At 41.6% G+C, this 18,912-nt stretch overlaps 3 protein-coding genes across 6 annotated transcripts; 2 read left to right on the top strand and 1 right to left on the bottom strand.

The window, feature by feature from the left end:
- The first annotated feature begins 273 nt into the window (after positions 1–273).
- wdr21 (WD repeat domain 21) lies at positions 274–5,828 on the top strand. Of its 3 annotated transcripts, none has more exons than XM_026318539.1 (13): positions 274–684; positions 854–1,008; positions 1,257–1,414; positions 1,777–1,859; positions 2,232–2,334; positions 2,493–2,636; positions 2,826–2,875; positions 3,037–3,116; positions 3,382–3,474; positions 3,786–3,883; positions 4,000–4,176; positions 4,658–4,772; positions 4,879–5,828. In XM_026318539.1, exons 1-13 carry the CDS (start codon positions 632–634, stop codon positions 5,124–5,126), a joined length of 1,557 nt encoding a protein of 518 aa, XP_026174324.1. In that variant the 5' UTR covers positions 274–631; the 3' UTR covers positions 5,127–5,828. The 3 variants fall into 3 exon arrangements, with proteins under 3 accessions (XP_026174324.1, XP_026174323.1, XP_026174325.1); XM_026318538.1 differs by having other exon boundaries at positions 279–726; XM_026318540.1 differs by lacking the exons at positions 274–684; positions 854–1,008 and having other exon boundaries at positions 1,362–1,414; positions 1,777–1,855.
- zfyve1 (zinc finger, FYVE domain containing 1) lies at positions 5,500–11,908 on the bottom strand. Of its 2 annotated transcripts, XM_026318537.2 has the most exons (13): positions 11,469–11,908; positions 10,784–11,331; positions 10,452–10,695; positions 10,102–10,362; positions 9,774–9,988; positions 9,466–9,572; positions 9,130–9,238; positions 8,947–9,044; positions 8,618–8,735; positions 8,147–8,317; positions 7,711–7,891; positions 7,450–7,563; positions 5,500–7,149 (listed from the first exon to the last, which is right to left on the bottom strand). In XM_026318537.2, the coding sequence occupies exons 2-13, from the start codon at positions 11,270–11,272 to the stop codon at positions 6,917–6,919; spliced, it is 2,340 nt and encodes a 779-aa protein (XP_026174322.1). In that variant the 5' UTR covers positions 11,273–11,331; positions 11,469–11,908; the 3' UTR covers positions 5,500–6,916. The 2 variants fall into 2 exon arrangements, with proteins under 2 accessions (XP_026174322.1, XP_026174320.1); XM_026318535.2 differs by having other exon boundaries at positions 10,784–11,908.
- Positions 11,909–12,127: 219 nt separating this feature from the next.
- Positions 12,128–14,414, top strand: pigh (phosphatidylinositol glycan anchor biosynthesis, class H). Its single transcript, XM_026318754.2, has 4 exons — positions 12,128–12,848; positions 13,172–13,381; positions 13,473–13,556; positions 13,708–14,414. Exons 1-4 carry the CDS (start codon positions 12,669–12,671, stop codon positions 13,780–13,782), a joined length of 549 nt encoding a protein of 182 aa, XP_026174539.1. The 5' UTR covers positions 12,128–12,668; the 3' UTR covers positions 13,783–14,414.
- Positions 14,415–18,912: the final 4,498 nt, after the last annotated feature.

Here is an 18,912-nt window from a genome sequence, read left to right as displayed (position 1 = left end):
AATGTCCCAGTCGTTATATTGTAATGATGTCACGAAATAAAAGAGATCTAGCTTTAATTGATATCATACAACACAGCCCGCCTACAGTTTCGGTTGGATTATTAGTTCTGATGGCTCTGTTTAGATATAAGTAAAATATCAGTTTATGATGAATTACTCAAGATGAATAAGGAGAAAAATAAAATAAAAAGTCGAGTAGTCTGAGCATTTTCTGACTATTGTCCGTCAATTCCATTAAAATAAATTAGTTTCTGTTATCGTGAAATGGATACGGTCATTAGGAAAACAAAACAACCAATGAAGGCCTGCAACGTCATTCTCTGTCGACCAATGAATGACAGCTGGAGGCGGGACAATATGGCAGGAGCGTACTGTACAGTAGCTAGCTCATGGGGTTTTTAAACTGTAAAGTCAGTTTAACAAGAATATAAAAAACATAAAAGGGTTTTTTTACGTCTTTTGTCAATATAAAAGCGGAGAAAGCTGCGTAGCGCTAACGACAACAGCATGCTAACATAGCTAGCTAACACGTAAACACGCTTCCCATACTAGCTTCGCAAAGTGTCAGACAGGAGTGAGTGAGACACAACTTCGTTTTGAGGATCATTATTTTGGGACTCAAACAGCAGGGATGAAGAAGTGGGACTGTCGAGAAGGGCAGCGATCGCACCGGCGACAGGAATGGCACAGAGCCACTCGGCAAAGATCGACACGGAACAGACAGTGGTATGTTTACTTTGCGGTACTTGGTTCAAAGGATGAATGTGATATGTGCTTTAGTCCATGCTGTCCAGCACAGACCGCACAGAAACTGCTATTCATGTCTATATTAATATAGAGCGTTTATTCACAGGCATGGTCATGGAGAAGCAGACCCATCATATAGACCATCTCAGTCCCAGAGGAGACGTGATAACGAGTCTGCCTCATCCTCATCCTCCTACTCCTCCTCCTCTTCTTCCTCTTCCTCCCCTCCCTCCACCTCCAAGACCAGCAGTGCTGCCCCAGGTCAGTACCAGACACCCATTAATTCTCTATTCAAATAAACAGGAATTGCAGGTGCAGAATCATTTGGTGGGATCCTCTCTGCTGCTGGATCAAATCAGAAGTTGACACCAAACTCATCTAAAAGATGAAGCTATTATTGCACATAAATAAATTGTCAGTATTGCAACAGTAAACTGGACATTGATTTGAATGATGGAGTCAAGAAAAAAGTTGTGCGTAATTAATTTGACCTACTTTCTTGTTGCCAGAGTTGCCTGGTTTCTACTTTGACCCAGAGAAAAACCGCTACTTCCGGCTCTTGCCAGGACACAACAACTGTAACCCACTGACCAAAGAGCAGCTGCAAGAGAAAGAACGGGAGAAACAGAGAAACAAGATGCTTGAGCAGGATGAAAAGTCAAGCAATGTAGGTTTGCTCTGGGAGAAATCAACTCCAGCTTTCTCCGTGTTTTCTTTGAAATTTCCAACTATACATTATGTAACCTTAAAGGAGAGCAATGTGTGTAAAATGCTGGTAAAATGCTTAGACAGATGACAGTTTGGGATTTCTCTGAAAATACAACAGAGTTCACTGTTAGTGGAAACGAGCTGTTGATCTGTGTCCTGTTTTGTTTCAGGAGAAGAAAATACTTTTTAAATGATTACAGACAAATCATGACATCAGTTTTTCTCAATGTCAGCTGTGAATAAGCCATGTCCTACAACATGCAAACAGACTGTAATCCTGGATGCATGTCATGCTTGTTTGATGATGTTTCCTCTTCATAGAAAGCACCAAGAACAGGATTGAACACTTCGCTGCTCCTGCATAAAAGACAGCTTGGCCTTCTACCGGAGAACTCCTACTGTAGGTACTGTACCACGCTGTTGTGTCCACATTCATACATGGACATTGAGCTGTTCTCCTTGTATCCCATATATGTTTCAATAACAACAGCTAATACATTTAAGAAAACAACCAATAACTTTAATGCTGATGACGTTTATGTGTGTGGAGTGAGTTTTCTTTAGAGTAGTGTTGGCCACTAATAATGATGGTAATCCTTAATAATATGAGTTTAATTCACTTACACTAACTAAAATACTATTTATACTTATTATGTGCAAAAATTTCTACAAATAAATAAATAGATTCACATTGTGATATAGCTGATAGGTAGTGAGTGCATTATTCAGGTTTAATGGATTACCTGCAAATAACTGTATTTGATGTGTGCTCCCAGGATGATCCATGAGGTGAAGGTCAGTGGAATGAGACGCCACAAACTGGAGATCCAAAGCATAGACAACAGCAACCCCAACACGGACAACTTTAGAATCATAGTGGTGAGAACACAGACACACAGAACACCCTGGGGCTCATTCATAACTTTATACTGTAGACGAGCATTTCCTCCATAATTTAGAGCAAAGTTTGTTTTTTCCCTTGCTGATGTGTCTGTCTAGTTTTTGCTTGTTACTACCATCATCCTCGTTCTTCTCAGGGGGACTCGGCATGCGAGCGCGTGTTTACAGTTAACGATGTCTCTCATGGAGGCTGCAAGTACGGCATCATGAATTTCAGCAGCAGCAGCCGGGGCTCTCTGTCTGTGGAGATGTGTGATAACCTCTATTTCACCAACCGCAAGGTGGGACTTCTTGCGAGACGTGGAGCAGTGATTCTGTATATGTAAACACCTGCTGTAGTTTTACTGTTACTTTGGTCTCAGACACATTGAATCTTTCTAGAAAGATGAGTTTTGTCTGTTCCCACAAATCAAAATGTTAGAATTAAGTGATTTAATCAAAGATCTCTGCTCTGATTAAATGTTTTTCAGGTGAATTCCATCTGCTGGGCTTCAGTCAACTACCCAGACTCTCATGTGTTGTATCCTTCTTCACGGTGTCTTTAACTTCAAGTGTTGCTTTTGTTTTGAAAGAGAAACTCTGTATTTTAAATCAGTCAGGAAAGCTTTCTTTTCTTCTCTGTCAAGCTCTGTCTTCCCAGCTTTTCTGGCCCTTTTGTATTTTCCTTAAATAATCTGACAGGTTGTGTCTGGTAGGAATGGCAGACACCCCTGGCTGTGTCAGTTTACTTCCATCTTCCCTTTTCAGTAACTCCAACCCAGGTTAGATTATATAGAGTTTTCACAGGTTTACCACTTTATTTGACTATTTCATCAGAATCCTCAATGGTATTGTAATTAAGGCAGATGAAGGGTACTTTGTCACAAGTCTTTGGTTTTGATTTTGTAGTTTTGCCAGACATGCTGTGTTAGTAGTAGTTTATCTGCAGCATGATAGTGATCAGAAAAAGCATATCTCATTTTTGCATTGTCTGCTTTACATCTTATTACCATTTCTCCTCTTTAATTTCTCCTATCCTCCCCTCAGATCAACCAGGGATGCTGTGTAGCTTTAAGATTTCCACAGCCTGGTCTTGTGCTTGGTGTCTCAACCCACAGTTTGACAAGACTTTCAGCACAGGTCAGTTCATATGTGACAGTCACTGGCGTCTGTAGAGGCATACATAGGTTGGTGTTAAATGTCTCAAATTGAAGTTACAAAACTACAGCAACTTACGATGGAATCAAATCATAGAATCAGTAGAATTAAAATTGTCTTGCAGAGAAAACTAAACATCTTAGGCCAGGTCAACTTAGGGTTTGAATTTGCTTTAGGTCACAGATAAATGTATTATGTTTGAAAGTCATACAGAATAACCTAATTGATAATTGTTGTAAATTCTCTCCACAAAGTTATAAATCTAAAATAATGTTTTTTGGGGTGTCTGGCAGGCCTGTCTCGGAGGGTGATCATGAAAGATGCAGAGACTGGTCGAACACAGACATACAGCGTCAGTAGCGATGTCTTGGCGCAGCGGTTCGCCCTTAGGGTGAGTCATTTGTTTCATCAAAATGATAGAAATGCTTCTGAGTTCACTGGAAAAGTGTTTTGGTGTAGATTTCTCTTTGACTGAACTGCAAAGGAATAAAGGTCTCCCCATTCCAGGTCCCTGTGCTGTTTAACGGCTGCAGATCGGGAGAGATCTTCAGCATCGACCTGCGACAACGTGGCCGCAGAGATCAAAGCTGGAAAGCCTCCCGCTTCCGTCAGGAATCAGCCATCACCTCTATCCACATCCTGCAGGATGAGAACTACCTGCTGGCTGCTGACATGCTGGGCCAGGTCAGGTTCCTGGATGAGATGTTTTAAACAGCATGTCACATTTTGAACCCTGTTATAAACACTGGATTCTGACTTAATTAACATGTTAAATATATGTTGGTGAAATTAATGTCCTCAGTGGAAAGATTTGTCAGCCACCACACAAAGGTGCTCAGTTCTGAACCAAGAAGTTTTAGCAACTCTTAAAAATGAGCAGATAGACTAATAGCCAACACTGTTTATTCTGTATTTAAGAAAGGTATAATTAGGAAAAACTAAGATTGTAATTGAGCTGTAGGTATTGTATGAGGCTGTTGTTTGAACAACCTCAGTCGCTTTTGACATTTAAGCCAGCACTGTACTTTAAAATCTTTATCCCAAACAGCTCAGTATGAACAGTAGGCTTGTATTTACCTAAATTCAAATGAAGGTAAAGGATTTAAGTCAAATTTAAAAACACATGTATATCACTTTAACTTTTTGAACTTTCATTTTTGTGCAGATCAAACTGTGGGATGTGCGAGTGACAAAGCCAGTGCAGGAGTATAAAGGCCACTATAATGAGCATGCATATCTTCCCATCCACGTCAATGAACCCGAGGGGCTTTTGTTGGCAGGTACATTAAAACTATCTCCATCAGTAAATTCACTACAGAGGGCCAGTTTTGGTTTCCAAGCGTTTAACTGTTCAGCTGACTGACTGCTTTGTGTTCTTTACCAAAGTGGGTCAGGATTGCTACACAAGGTTGTGGAGCCTAAAGGACAGTCACCTACTGAGAACCATCCCTTCACCCCACCCAGCTGCAAATGACCTGATCCCAAGTGTTGTCTTCTCCTCCAATCTGGGTGGCTGCAGGGGGCTCCCTGGCCTGCTCATGGCCGTCAAGCACGACCTGTACTACTTTCCCTACAACACCGACTACCAGGAAGTAGGAGAGCAGCAGGCTGAAAATGCTGCAAATGATTTCTAAAAAAAAAAAACTTTTTTTGCCAAATGGTGCAATGGTGTTATATCCAAAACTTTTAGGTGCTGTATAATTGAGAAAGTTTGGCCAACATGATGCAGTTTCTGAAATCAAATCAAAATTTACATTTAGTCTAAATCTCAGGGGAATATGATTTTTGACTGAACTTGAAGTGCTACAATTACTAGAGTTAAGGCATTGCTTACTGTAATATTTAAGAAGTGCACTTACATAAGATATAACTTAGCTTGATTTTTAAAGTAATTCAGGATATTTTTGTTCTGAATTTGTTTGTACTGTAGAGTGACAGCTTTTTGTGATTGTGCCACAGCCATCTGTTGAGCTGTTCCTAAATCTCACACACACACACACACACACACAGTTTCTACAGTTTAATACATACTGTATGAGCATACATGAACATGAAAGTATTGATTTGTTCCATGTGATATCTGTATTCATTGAACATCTGTCTGAGATGATGACAGTTCTTTGATTCAGGTCAGTTCGTTTTCAGCTTATTTATTGACATGATTATCAAACCAACTCTCCCAGTCAGTTCCTGAAAAAAATCCCAGGTTACCTTCGTTACAGTCAGTCCTCACTATTCTTTGGCGTTTGGCAGAAAGCCTGACTGCCCCATATGTTGCATTTATCAGATAATTGTTAGGTGCTGTCTTGTTACAATAAAGGCTACCTTAAATGTTGCTCACTTGGTGCTGCAGCTCATTAGAAGCTCCTTGCTAACTAGCTACACAGCCTGAGTTGACAGAGTAACGCATTACTCTTCTAATTATCTCCTCTTTCGAGGAACCAGCCTCAAAAAGATGGTTTGAACTCTTTTCTGTCCTATGTTACTACTGTGAGCCAGTCACTCTTATAAAAGCAGTTTCTTTTGCTGTGTCGGCCCACTGCAGCCAGATTTGTACTGATAACAGAGTAATCATAACATCTTAGAAAGAAAAGAGGCCATTTAAAAATGTACATATTTAAACCTTTTTTCTTATATATGTATATTCTGTGTAAAATTTAAACAGTCGACATGTAAAGTTCTTTTAAGGCTCTTCTGTTAACATCTTCCCATTCCAATGTACAGACAACCAACAAAGGATCAGGGACTTACGTAAGTAGGTAAGTAATTCTATAAGTTGGAATGCATCAGTACATGACTGGCTTTTCAATGCTGTAATACACTAGAAGCCAAAGAGTGGCAGAAAAGCTAAAGCTACAAGGGCTGAAGTGGAGGAAAACAACACTAATACGTTCCATTGTTAAAGCTAGTCCTGAATGCTACATCCAGGGCTCCTGCAGAAACAATCTTGGGAATATAAGTGTACCTGGGATCACTTAAATATCAATAAATTCTTCTATTATTAAATTATTTATTTCCCCAGGCTTAAAAAAGTGCTAGTGATACTTGTGTTTCACACTGGGAGGGATTATCAAAGGGGTATGGGTAAGTACATCACTACAAATGTATAAGGCTCTAAAGGGCATATAGAAGTACCTGACATCAGTTGTAAGCAAGCACAATGGACAATACTTACTTTCATCATCTATCTGAGATTTATCACTTCTTGTTATTCAAGTTTCACTCTGACTGGTTGTCTTCACAGTGTAAAATATATTAAAGTGAGATGGCATTGAGGGGCTGAGGTGACACGTGGATGACAGCATAAAACAAAAGAATCCAACCTGCCACAGACAGTGCAGTGGAAACCATAAAAAAATGCCACTAAAACAAACCAGTCAAAATGTTGTCACTTCCAGTTTTCCCAGTCTGGCTCTTGGTCCTGCTAGAGCTCCCCAGGTTTCTGGTTGCAGCTGTTGCAGACCCTCACCGGGTGGTCCCAGCCACGGGAGGGCACAGCGCGTCGCTCCTGGGAGCAGTCGTCACACACGCCCTGGCCACATGCGCGACAGTGGTGGATGGAGAGACGGGGGGTGAACTCCCTATGGCACTCGCAGCAGGAGTGGATGTCCTGATCTGGGACCCAGTAGGCTGGGCGAGCTGCGTCCTTCACAAGACCTGGGAAAGAAGGCACGTCTCAGTGCTGCCTGGGTATCCAATGCTACAACAACTCGTGACTTCTTAAAGGAATTACAAGTAATTCTTTTTTTGCATCTGGTACTGTCTTAAGACAAACATTACCATTGTTTAAAAATATATTATTTCATCATGGCTATTAAAATGCATGTATACTGTGTGTCACATGGCAAAAGAAGTAATATGTAAAGAATATGCCCGAGGTATGTTAGACTATAACTCATGCTGCTAGTTTATTTTTATCTTCATGGTACTGATAATGTAGGCAGATGTAATGCTCACCCAGAGGTATGTCGATAGCACCAACTACAGCACCTAAAGTGTTCTGAACAGCCTCCCCAACCTTCCTGGCTATCAGGGTGCCTCCCTCCTCCTCCAAGGCAGCATCCAGCAATTCTACAACCAAGAGACATACACACATCACGTCTTACCACACTGTTAAGAATCACATCCAGGAAACTGATACCGGAAACTGATACCACATCACACATTAAAAAGGATTTATGTGTGTCAGTACACAGTGGCTGACGGTCATTTGCATACCCGTTGGAATTCCCCTGTTGTGGAAACATGCATCGCAGACTCGGACAGGAGCGAGGCCCCAGCCTCTCTCAGGGACCGGTCGGGTTTTTGAGGAGCAGGAATCACAGAAACCCTCTCCACAGGCGCGGCAGTGGTGCTTGGTGTCATTGGGCTGGAACTCTTCCTCACATTTATGGCATTTCTACATCACACACAGGAGAGATGACACAAGTCTAGGAGCCATCATGTTGTATTCCTAATTTCAAAGTTACATTTTTTGAAGATGAATGACAGCATGGACTCAGCAGAACCTTATTTGCTCTAGATCAGTGACAAAGTGCAATCTGGGGTTAGAACCAGAAACTATTTAAGTTAAGTATAAAGATGCTGACATCCATGGTTTCCTTCCTTGCTTTTAAGATTAACAGTGTCAGTGGTATGAGTTCTGGTCATGTACCAGGATGAGGGAGTTGGGTGTCCAGTAGGCGGGAGCAATCTGGTCAGTCAGCCAGGAGGTGACTGCTTTGGCAGGCTTCACGCTGAGTTCAGACACTGACTGAGAAATGTATTTCACTCCATCTAGCAACCTCTGAGCAGCATTGTTGTTGTCTTTTAAAAAACCATCAGACTGAAATAAAGACAGAATAAAGACACAAGTGTGTACATTAGGTGACAGATTTCCTCTTGTTTACACATGTTTATGCTTCAATATCAGCAATTTTAACTAAGTATGCAACATGTTATAATGAAAAAATATTTCAAATAACATTTTGCATTACTTTCCTGGGTATGTACATGCAGCCAACTGCCCTGTTCACATTGGACATGACAACATTCACTCAACTTAAAACCTTTGAGTTCTTGGCTTGCATCCTTGTTTAATTGGTTTACACTGAATCTCATCTAGGCTGTTCCACTGTGGCCTTACCCCAGGCCAGATGTGCTGGATCTCTGTCCTGACCACTGTTTCCACTGGGTCCTGGTTTCCATACCAATACTGTCTGCTTCTGTAGATCACTGCACAGTTGGGGCACTCAATTACATACCTGCACAAAGACAAATAGATTTGTTCCAGTATTGAGACAGATTGTGTTTCATTCATGACAGTACTTTCTGTTCCAATCTTACAAGTGGGTGCTTCATACTTAGTGTTTATTAAGTGTTTTTTTCTGTAACAGAGATGTATTAAATTATTTGGTCTAGCAAGAAAGTAATTTCCAGTCTGTTTCCAAATGGTTCTGTAGCAGCTGGACTCACCCAGACCAGGCGTAGATGGCCAGGCCAAACCACGGTGAGTCAGATGACGCAGTCGTTTTGGGAACCACTATTACCTCCTTCCCTCCCTCGTAGCAGGCCTGAGAAGTTCATCAAAGACACTCAAAATGTCATCAGGTATCAATTTCAACATGTGCACATGTAAAACTGTGGGACTTTACTCGCCTTGCACGTGTAGATGCGGTTGTCATATTGTGCAGAGTAGCGGCAACGGTGTTTGGCCTCGTGGTCCTGTCCTTCTTTTAGGTGATTCATGCTTCTTTTACAGCCTGAACTGAAAGTGCGGGCACACAACACAGTCAAAACTCAGACTGAGAAAAAAACTAAGAGGTCCAGGGTGCAAACCATAGAGAAACACAGTAGTACACTGTGACATGCTCCTTAATTAAACCTGCAGCTTAAACATCTGACGACCCATAGTCGTCGTTCTGTCATATGTGCAATGTCTACTCATTTCTACCGTTTTGTGATTACTTTGGTAAATAAGTGACAGGCACGTACCCACAGCTGAGGCAGATGCAAGAGCAGGTAAAGTACTCATCTGGAAAGAAGGAGTTACTGGTCATGTGCTCATCTGGAATCTCCCCGCTAAAGCGCTCACTAAGGGCCTGAAGGCAAGAGCGAGGAGATGGAAAGCAGAGTCTGTTATGCTTCCTGTAAGCCATCCTGGCTTTACAATATGAGCCCGAAGCCCAAAAATATCAACATATGGTGAACAATTTTTACACTCTATACATGAAAATGGGTTTTCTCTACATCACATGATACAATGTCCAGTAGTGAGACTTTAAACAGTCAAGCATCACTACCTGCAAAGCCTTGAATATGACACTTGCAGAGCGCGGTGAACGGGTGGTGTTGTTATCCAGCTGCTGCTCCAGGCTGCGCAGCAAACCACTGAAGTCTGTGGGAGGGTTGTAGGTCCGAGTTCCACGGTACTGGATGGAGCTGAACGCTTCTGGAAATAGACCCAGTTTCCTGAAACGCTCCTGCAGCAGCCGCTCGGCTGATTCAGATGGTTTGTCTAGATACAAAGAAGAAGCAGAGACCGAGTCAGAGTAAAGGAGAGGATTACATGATTATCTCTGAACAATCATTCTAAGTGAAACTCAGAAAGACTAAATGAGTTTGATGTACCTGATCCTAGCAGCTTGGTGTGGACAGTCTCATGGAATATGATCACTGCAGGACCCAGAGTGGACAACGGGACATCCAGACCACAGCGGGTGGTAGTTGCTTTCAACTCCCTGGTGAAATGTTTCATGTAGGCATCTGAGGCATCGCCAAGAAACTTGAAGAGATCGTCATGGAGACGGTCAGCATGGGTTCGGTAGATGACAACATCAGATATCGCAAGAACCTTAAGGAGCAGCCGTGTTCTCTGGCCCTGGTTGGGTCCTGGTTGACAGTGAAAAGAGAATATTGAAAAACAACCATTTACTACCTTTGTGTGTTTTATGATGTTATGCAAATGACTCATCCCGTACCAGCCCCGAGTAGTCCTTCTGTGTCAATGACTACAACCCAGTGCACAGGGTCCATAGCTGCCCAAACACCCACGGTGCAGGACTCTTGTGTGGGTGAGGTCTTGAACACTTCTCTCCCAAGAAAAAATGTATGGTTGAGGGTGTGGGACTTGCCCTCCCCTGTGTTTCCAAAGATAGAGACAACCTTGAGGAGCTCATCTGGCCTGCAGCCCAGTCTGCTGACGAAGTCCTCCTCATCCTTCACCTGAGAATCCACACAACATCAGCCACATCACCATAACAGCACATTAATGAAGCTATCCAAAGAGTGAAACATGCGCTCAGGCATCTACCTGCATCTCCTCCTTCTCGTCCACCAAAAGGAAGCTGCACACCTTCTCCAACATGGCTTTCATGATCTCAATCTCCGACTCCCCAGCAGCAACACTGTTCTCCTGGGGAGATTTGGCAGGTGGATATGGTGTCAGAGGGTGCTTCCTCTTGTTAGCTCCACCGTGGGTACGTTTCTGGCAGTCCAAACACAGGTTGACCTTACAACCCTGGCAGCGCACCACCGCTCTGAGCCGTCCACCATTGACAGAGCAGCTGCTCTCATTTTTACAAGAGTCACAGAAAGGAACGTGACCTGGTGCAATCCGGACCCGGTCGTGATTCCTCATCCGCTCCTGGCGATGGAGCTCCAGCTCACAGCGGGCACACTGCAGACTACCACATTCATCACATTCAAACGCAGCCTCATCTGAACCCCCACAGGCGTAGCTCTCTTGACAGACCAGGATTGTGTTCATTCCTTTATCTATAGCTGGACCTTGACCGCTCATCTCAAGCCTGACAGGTCAGGGAGATACTCTTGGTGTTGACAATGTATTACTGAGAACGACTAGGATGAACACAATTTTAAGGCACGGTTAAGCAAATCTCTATGACCAGATATGACCAAATCCTCTAGACAGTCAAATCAATCATGTGCAATACTGTCTATAACACTATACTAGACTATAGGTCAGCTTAGAGTACCTTATTACAGTTTAACATCAGTCAGGACATCCAGTCTGTAGCAGAGCCAGTCCAGGCAGCAATCTCAAACACACTAGTCCACACTAATAATTATTTTAGGTTTTGGCCCAGTAGCCAGCTCCCCTGCATCTCCTGTCTACTTTTAGTAAGACGATAGCTGCTATTTAAAGAAGCTCGGCAGCTCGTTATATCACCCCAAATACGCTGTAATAAATAGGCATAGGCTTTGTTTAGCTTCCCAAAATGACACACGACGGACGACGGCTGGCTGTTTGACCAAAGTGCTGCCTGCCTAAAAGCGGACACGTCCACTGCCCGACCTCATGCCTCGCACAGTTCACTTGGCTAAAGCGACTTCGGCCGTTTTTTCCGCACACCGCTGTGGATGTTGTCGCGTTTACATCAGCTGATCGGCTTGTTTTTACCCAGAGGTCAAAAGTCATTTTAAAAAACACAATGCATTTTGGGTAATGAAGGCGTTGGTCGTTGCATAGAAAACGAGCGCCAAATCAGTGCCGTCTTCGGGTTTTTAGTAGATTTACCAGTTTATGCTCCGCACATGGTGTCTAAAAGTAGTCTGATAATCATATTAATCTAATCTAATCTAATAACATAATAATTATAATCTTTCTGACCTACCAGCTGCCCATAATGCTTTGCACCTTCCAGCTGATGTATGGGGAACTTTGAATTCCGCCGTCGTACACCGGAGCTTGCGTACGCGGACGGAGATATAGCTGACATTAGCACGTATCGTGGTAATCTCAATTATTTTATTATATGTGTTTTCTCGTTAACATTTCAATTACGATGGATTTAATGGAGGGCTTTGTTCGCCGCCGCCATTTTCCCTTTGCACTTTACGTATGTTAACCACCTTGTCCTCGCTTACATGTTGCCGGGACACTGTGGTGTCTATAACGAGTGCACCCAGTGTGACGTTTGAATGTGGCACCAATCAAGTTACTCTTGTCCTCTGAATAGTCGGTGTGTTTTTTCCCCCTTTCTTTTTAGTTTTTCATCTTGTTTAAAAAGAACAAAGTGGTGTTGTGTGTTCAGTAAACAGATATATAATATTTATACACGAATAATTTCCTTTTCACTGCGCTGAGGAAAAAAACACCGCTGCTGGTCGTCATTAGCCGCTGACCTTGGCTGTCGGAGCCCAGCGTTAGCTCATTAAAGCTAACCTACCTGTTCATGATGGAAGATGAAACCTTCACGGACATCAGTGGCAAAGCCATATCTCTGGGTTGTCAGAGTCACTCTAGTTTGTGCAGGGAGTTCACCGTCAGCTCCCCAAAAGTGTCCGTCGCCAAGGTGATGGTGTACACCTGCTGTGTTTGGCTGCTGGCATACTCCGTGTTCTTCTTCACTGAGGTGAGACAGACAGGCATTAACGTTGTGCAGTTTAAAAGGCTTTATCGTCTTGACCATATGATACACACCACATTACTTACTCACTGACAAAACCATAAAGTCGTAATTCACATTCACATTTGTTGCGTTTTGTTTATTTAAAAGGAGTCACACCTCTTCAAAATAAAATGATTCTTTTTGTATTTAACCAGACCTGAAGGGCAACATTTATTTTCTTTCTTTGGTCAGAGTCTGTTTTTAAATGTGCTCTATCAATGTCAATACATTTGACTCCACATGTCCACAACAAGACTTGCACATAAATGCCTTTCCCTCTCCTGTAGAACACGGCTGTTCTGTCCAGTGCTATACTCGTCACCCTGCTCGGCATGGTGCTTCACATCCACTTTGTGAAAGTAGACCAGGAGTCCCTGCTCGTCATTGGCTCCCTGGGCATTCAGCTGTCCTCCAGCTACGCCTCAGGCCGCGAGACCACCACGTTCATTGAGATGAGCAAGATCAAGGACATTGTCATCAATGAAGCCATTTACATGGTGAATAAGAAGATTTAGGCCTGTTTTTACCTCATTTGTACCATCATTGTAGATACTGCTGTTCAGTTTGTGTGTAATGCATTTATTTCAGCATCAGATCATCTACTACCTCTGTGTACTGTTGAAGGACCCCTCAGAACCTAATGAAGTGTCAAGTGTTGTGCCACTGTTTCAGGTGAGGATGAGCAAAGTGAACCCATATCTCAGAAAGACACTTGAGTTACACAGATTAGTTTCTGTGTTCTGTTTCTGGTGAACCTCTTGTATAAAAGCTTGTGATTGACACAGCGTTGTTCACAGTAACATGTTTCTGTTTCGTCTTTCAGAGTTCAAAACCACGTCTCAACTGCTTGGTGAAGGTTTACAAAAGCTGTCAGGAGATTCTTTCAAAGTGCCGATGACACACAAGTCACACATCAGTCATGTTTCTGGTCTGGTGTATTTTTCATGTCTTTATTGTTGTACAGCATATTTTTCACCTGAAATACAGAGACATGAGGTAAATGTAATTAGTTGAATACAAAGATAATGTTGCCACATTTTACACCAATATTTGTGTATTAATTACTTTATTTTGTAATTTGTTCTGCTTTTTACTTGAATGTCTTCACTTGTCTTTGACAACTTATTTAAATCTGCAGTCAAACCTTTTAACTGACATGTTATTAAAAGATAAGAAATATTTATTAGGTATTTAAGAATGTAGTTTTAAATTCACTAATTATGCCAGTGTCTGTATATTTATAATACATAATATAACATGTTTGATAAAATAAATTTGATAAAATGCATTAAAAATGAATGTTCCCTAATTACTTGCTATCACTAAGAGATGGTGTTTTTGAGGCGCTTTACCTTTCTTTCCCAGTAGGGGGCAGCATCACACCTACACTAACTTGAGACAGTTTTAATCAGGTTTTTGGAAATTAGATTTGTGAATGACTAGTTCAGATTTACAGAAAATATGTTCTAGTTTTTTCACTGTTATAAATGGTTTTGAATTTTCACAGAAAGCTTTAAAAAGGACACGTGAAAGGAGATGTTTACATTTGTGGTGATATATATATATATACTATGTACACAGTACATTTTTATAAATAAATGTCCACACTTCCTTCCTCAAATATATATTCACTTCCTCATAACCTTCATCTCTTGGAGGTAGTTTGTCACGTTTACCTCGGTTGTGTGTTGACTGTTTATATCACCAGACCTGTTTTCAGATGTTACTCAAGGTCACTCACAGATGATAGTGGCAGTGTGTAGGAACAATGTCAGAACCTTGTTTTGTAGTCGACAAATGACAATAACATGCCTTTTTGAGAGGCCTTACCCCTTAATAAATTTTCACAATAAAATGTTTAAGAACACAATGCTGACCTGACACTACTTTTTCAGTCCCAACTTTCTGTAGTGACACAACAGCATTGTCCCACTATGAAAATCATGATGCAAGCTCTACATTTCTGAAATTAGCTCTCAACTTTATTTTTTATTTCACAGTTAATGTAAATGTCAAGTACTTTTGGATTAAACCGAAGCAAAGAAACTTAACAGAACTGAGTCAGGTACAGAGAGTATGTATAGAGTGTTTACTGTGAATTACTTTGTTTAGACGAAGTACTACATAGATATAAACCATGTCAACGATTGAATTTTTATCAGTGTTTTATTTATTTATTTATTTTAACCAGGGGGGAAGCATTGAGAAAGCATTGGCCCACATAATGCTTTGGGGTATAAATAATTTATAACAATTTGATTAATAGTTTAATGGGTCTCTGTTGCCTACAGCTCAAACTCCGCCTGTTTTTCCCCTCCAGGCCTGGTTTTTTCCAGCTATTCTTATTCTCGATGACCATCTGCAGCTTACAGTCAGAGCTGTGTGGGAACTCTATACTCCACAGGCCAACAAAACAAGCAGCAGTGTGTGATTTTCACAGAACGAAGTGTTACGCTGCTGTGAAGAGTGGCCCTCTGACAGGATAATGGTACCTCCTGGAGGTGCGAAGCAGCTAGGAACCAGGCAGAGGAGAAAACCTGGGGGTGACAGAGTAACACCTCAGGGCTTCTGGATCGGTCTCATAAACCAGCAACCCCCCCTATGTGTAAATCATAGGTGGGGTAGAGGTTTGTCAGGACAAAAGCACAGTGAAGCTTTCCTCAGCCAGAGGTGTGGACTGTTAATTAGCTCTGTTTATTATAGGGCTGTAATTGCACATTAATGTTTGTGGTTCATTTATAGTATTCCTTTGGATGTTTGGTACTTCAAAATACTTCCCTGTAAATGCAGTAAATACTGAACTCTTGATGCCTTCGCTGTTACTGCTGGTTTTCATTAAATCTGTGCTTTATAAAACTTATGTTGTTCTCTATTAGCATGGCTGCAGTGTTTGTGTAGGAACTTCATGGTTCAGGGAGAGAGGAAGGGTCGGAGCCCCACTGAGATAGGGAGTTGCCTCTTTACCACCTGTAGTGCACACACACACACACATTAATATCTGCACAAACATGAAAACAAGAATGATAAACTCAGATGTTGTGAGGTAAGTTAAAGGAACTGTTCATCATTTTGTAAAATGGATGAGTTAGACTGGAATCATCTCTTTTTACTTTCCCACAGAGCCAGGCTAGTTGTTGACCTATTTCCAGTCTTAATGCTAAGCTAAGTTAACCAAAAGCTAGCTCCAGCTACATGTAAAGTGCATAGCCCATTTCCAAAAAGCAGAACTAATCCTTAAAGTCATTGGAAACAATAAGTCCAACAAAAAATAGATATAACAGTGGATTTTATACATATCAATAATCTGTAAAAAAAGCAATAGTTTGCCAATGCTTGTTGGCAGATGACCCAATGGAAACTGTTTTCATATAATGCCATGATTCTTCATTGTGTATTTGTATTGTCATTTGTCTGTATTGAGTTTCTGGCTGTCAAGTGCCAAAGGAAGAAAGCGTCATGGTATTGTTTGAGACGTGTCAGTTTATGCACTCTTCCTTTCCTACCAGTCCATACAGGCAGGTGTAACTTGATGTCAGTTTGGATTTGAATCTCAAAAAAAAAAAAAAAAAGAAACAACCCTCCCTGTCTTACCGGTAATGTCAGAGGGAGTTTTACCAGCTGCACATGCACAGTGTGTTTATAGGCGTCTTCCTGCAGAACATGTATTTACATTTTCCCCTGCTGCTTATTTTTCCTCCACTGAGTATTTTACTCTTCACAAGCATTTAAGGTAGTGAAGGAAAATTCTTTTTTCCTTTGGGCATTTGTGTGCTGATAATAATGTGTGTTTTCCTATCAGTTTACCTTGACTGTTTGTTATCAGACTTTACCTTGGGGACTCGTAATGCAGAACTTTATTGCATTCTCCTTAATGCTCAAAATATACCTAATAACCTGTTTGTACAAACACATCCAAATCCAGCAGTGAGAGGCCAGTTCAACCTAATGACTGAAAGAAAATGCTAACTCTGAGGACGTGTTTTTAAAAATATGCAAAGTGTCACATACACTGGTAATAACAGACGTGCAAACTCAAGAAAACAGAATCCGTTCATGGTCAGCGGTGCTCAGCCTCCTCCACACTAAATTGTGTTCACAGATAAGATTGAGCTGCAGAGTGAAGGTTACCTTGCCTGGCTGCTGGGTGCCATTGCAGAAACAAGCCCCTGTTTTGAGATCAGCAATGTTGGGTAGTTCTGAAACTTCCCAAATATTTATATGATAAACAACTTTAAAACAAAAATACATTTCCGGTTAATTTAACTATATATTAATATATGTTGAGAGAGAGTTGGATATTTGTGTCAGCTATAATGCATAAAGGCAGGACACACTGCTTTGACATCTGCCACCATAGTGATTAACTGTTCCTCTCATCAGGGCAGACTTGTTCTTCTCTTTGCTCAGAAACCTGTTTCCCTCTGGAGAGGAAAGTCCAGGGCTTTTCTTCTTGTGTCCTGTGACAGGAGACATTGTTGAATCACCGTGTTGAGGCTGCCAAAATGTATTTACCCAAGCATTTACCGCCTCATCCAGTCGTCCTGCTGCTGCTGTTGCTGCTCAGTCAAACTTTAAACTCTTGAGTCTCTAGCTTGGTGACAACCCAGCTCCCTCCGTGTGAGTTTTCTAATCTTCCAGTCAGTTTAAATGCAAATCATTTTTTTAAAAACTACAGTGGAACAAATTAAACTGGCTCTCCTGGGGCCACGCTCTCACGGCGTCACGTGGTCGATGTGAGGTAAGTGAGACAAATGTCTTGTCAGACCAGCTGGCAGCAGATAAGAGAGCGTGAAGCCTGCTCTACAGGTCTGTCTGGGGAGCTGACAGCAGAGAACTACCTGCAAACACACATCCGTTTTCTTTGTCTCTAAAGAAAAGTAGCAAGCCATTGTCGTGTGTATGTGCAGTTGCCGTATTCAAAACCCCTGACCATTTTTGATGATTCTTGTATTGACCTGGACTTAAATGATTTGAATGACCTGTTATTGTGAGTGTCTTTCCCCGATGTATTGTTCTATTCCCACTCCCATATCACTCATATACCACTGCTGTGTGATGACAGCTCCTTGGTTTCTTCAGTTTCAGTGGTGCCGCATTGTCTGTGACCAGTGATTGAGTCAGAAATAATGTGGTTTGCATAAAACTTTAAAGGCAATAAATTTTAAAAGGCCCATTAATAAACATATGTGGCTCTAGAGCGGGTCTTCTAATTCACAGAGTGTTTGTTTAGTTTTATTATTTTCCATAACAAACCACTCAGAAGAAGCAGACCGCAAACAAGCTCAGTGAATCGTTCCAACACTAAAATCTTGAACAACACTGATGTAATGCCAGGGCCGTTTCCTTCATGTCTGATAATAGATAGGCATGCACAGATATGTGTCTCAGGGACAAGCATGTCTGTTCTGTAATCAGCTATTGCAGAAATTCTAAAGCCGTGGTGTCGCTTGTTCAAAAGTACCCCCATGGTTAGCACATACCACTGGCATGGCCTTCACATGCAAAATGACATCACATGGAGCAAAGAGGATTTAGTGAACAAGGAGCATCACTACTGGGATGGCTGTATTCCTATCATGACATCAAAACTATCATCATAGATATCAAGAGGCTCATCCTGTGTGTCATGATCCTGATTCCTGAAAAGCCCCACGGGAAGTTTCTTGTTATGTCATGAATATGTGACACATCTGTACTGTCCCAAAACACTTTTGAGGTCTCATTAGAGTGGAAATCCTGTATCGTAAAGTCTCTGCTATCAAATTTGTGGAACACTAAATAAGCATGATAAAAAAGAAATCTTTTAAGGCTTCGGCTGAGTAGTGCTGCTGCTGCGTTTCCTAATCACAGATTAAGCCTGTTCTTGTTTTCCTGAGGTAAACAGCTGTGACCAACAAGCCCATGTTACATCACTTATATCCTGCTAATTATTTTTTTTATACAAACAGAAGTAAAGTCGCTGTAGTGTGGGATGGAGTACTTAAACAGAATCTACCAATGTGAGAAGAAAATCTCAACTAGATTCAAC

This window comes from Mastacembelus armatus, chromosome 24 (assembly GCF_900324485.2).
Source record: "Mastacembelus armatus chromosome 24, fMasArm1.2, whole genome shotgun sequence".
In the NCBI taxonomy this organism is placed as follows: Eukaryota; Metazoa; Chordata; class Actinopteri; order Synbranchiformes; family Mastacembelidae; genus Mastacembelus; species Mastacembelus armatus.
Note: the sequence above shows the minus strand (reverse complement) of the source record. Positions and strands in the feature narration are given on the sequence as shown.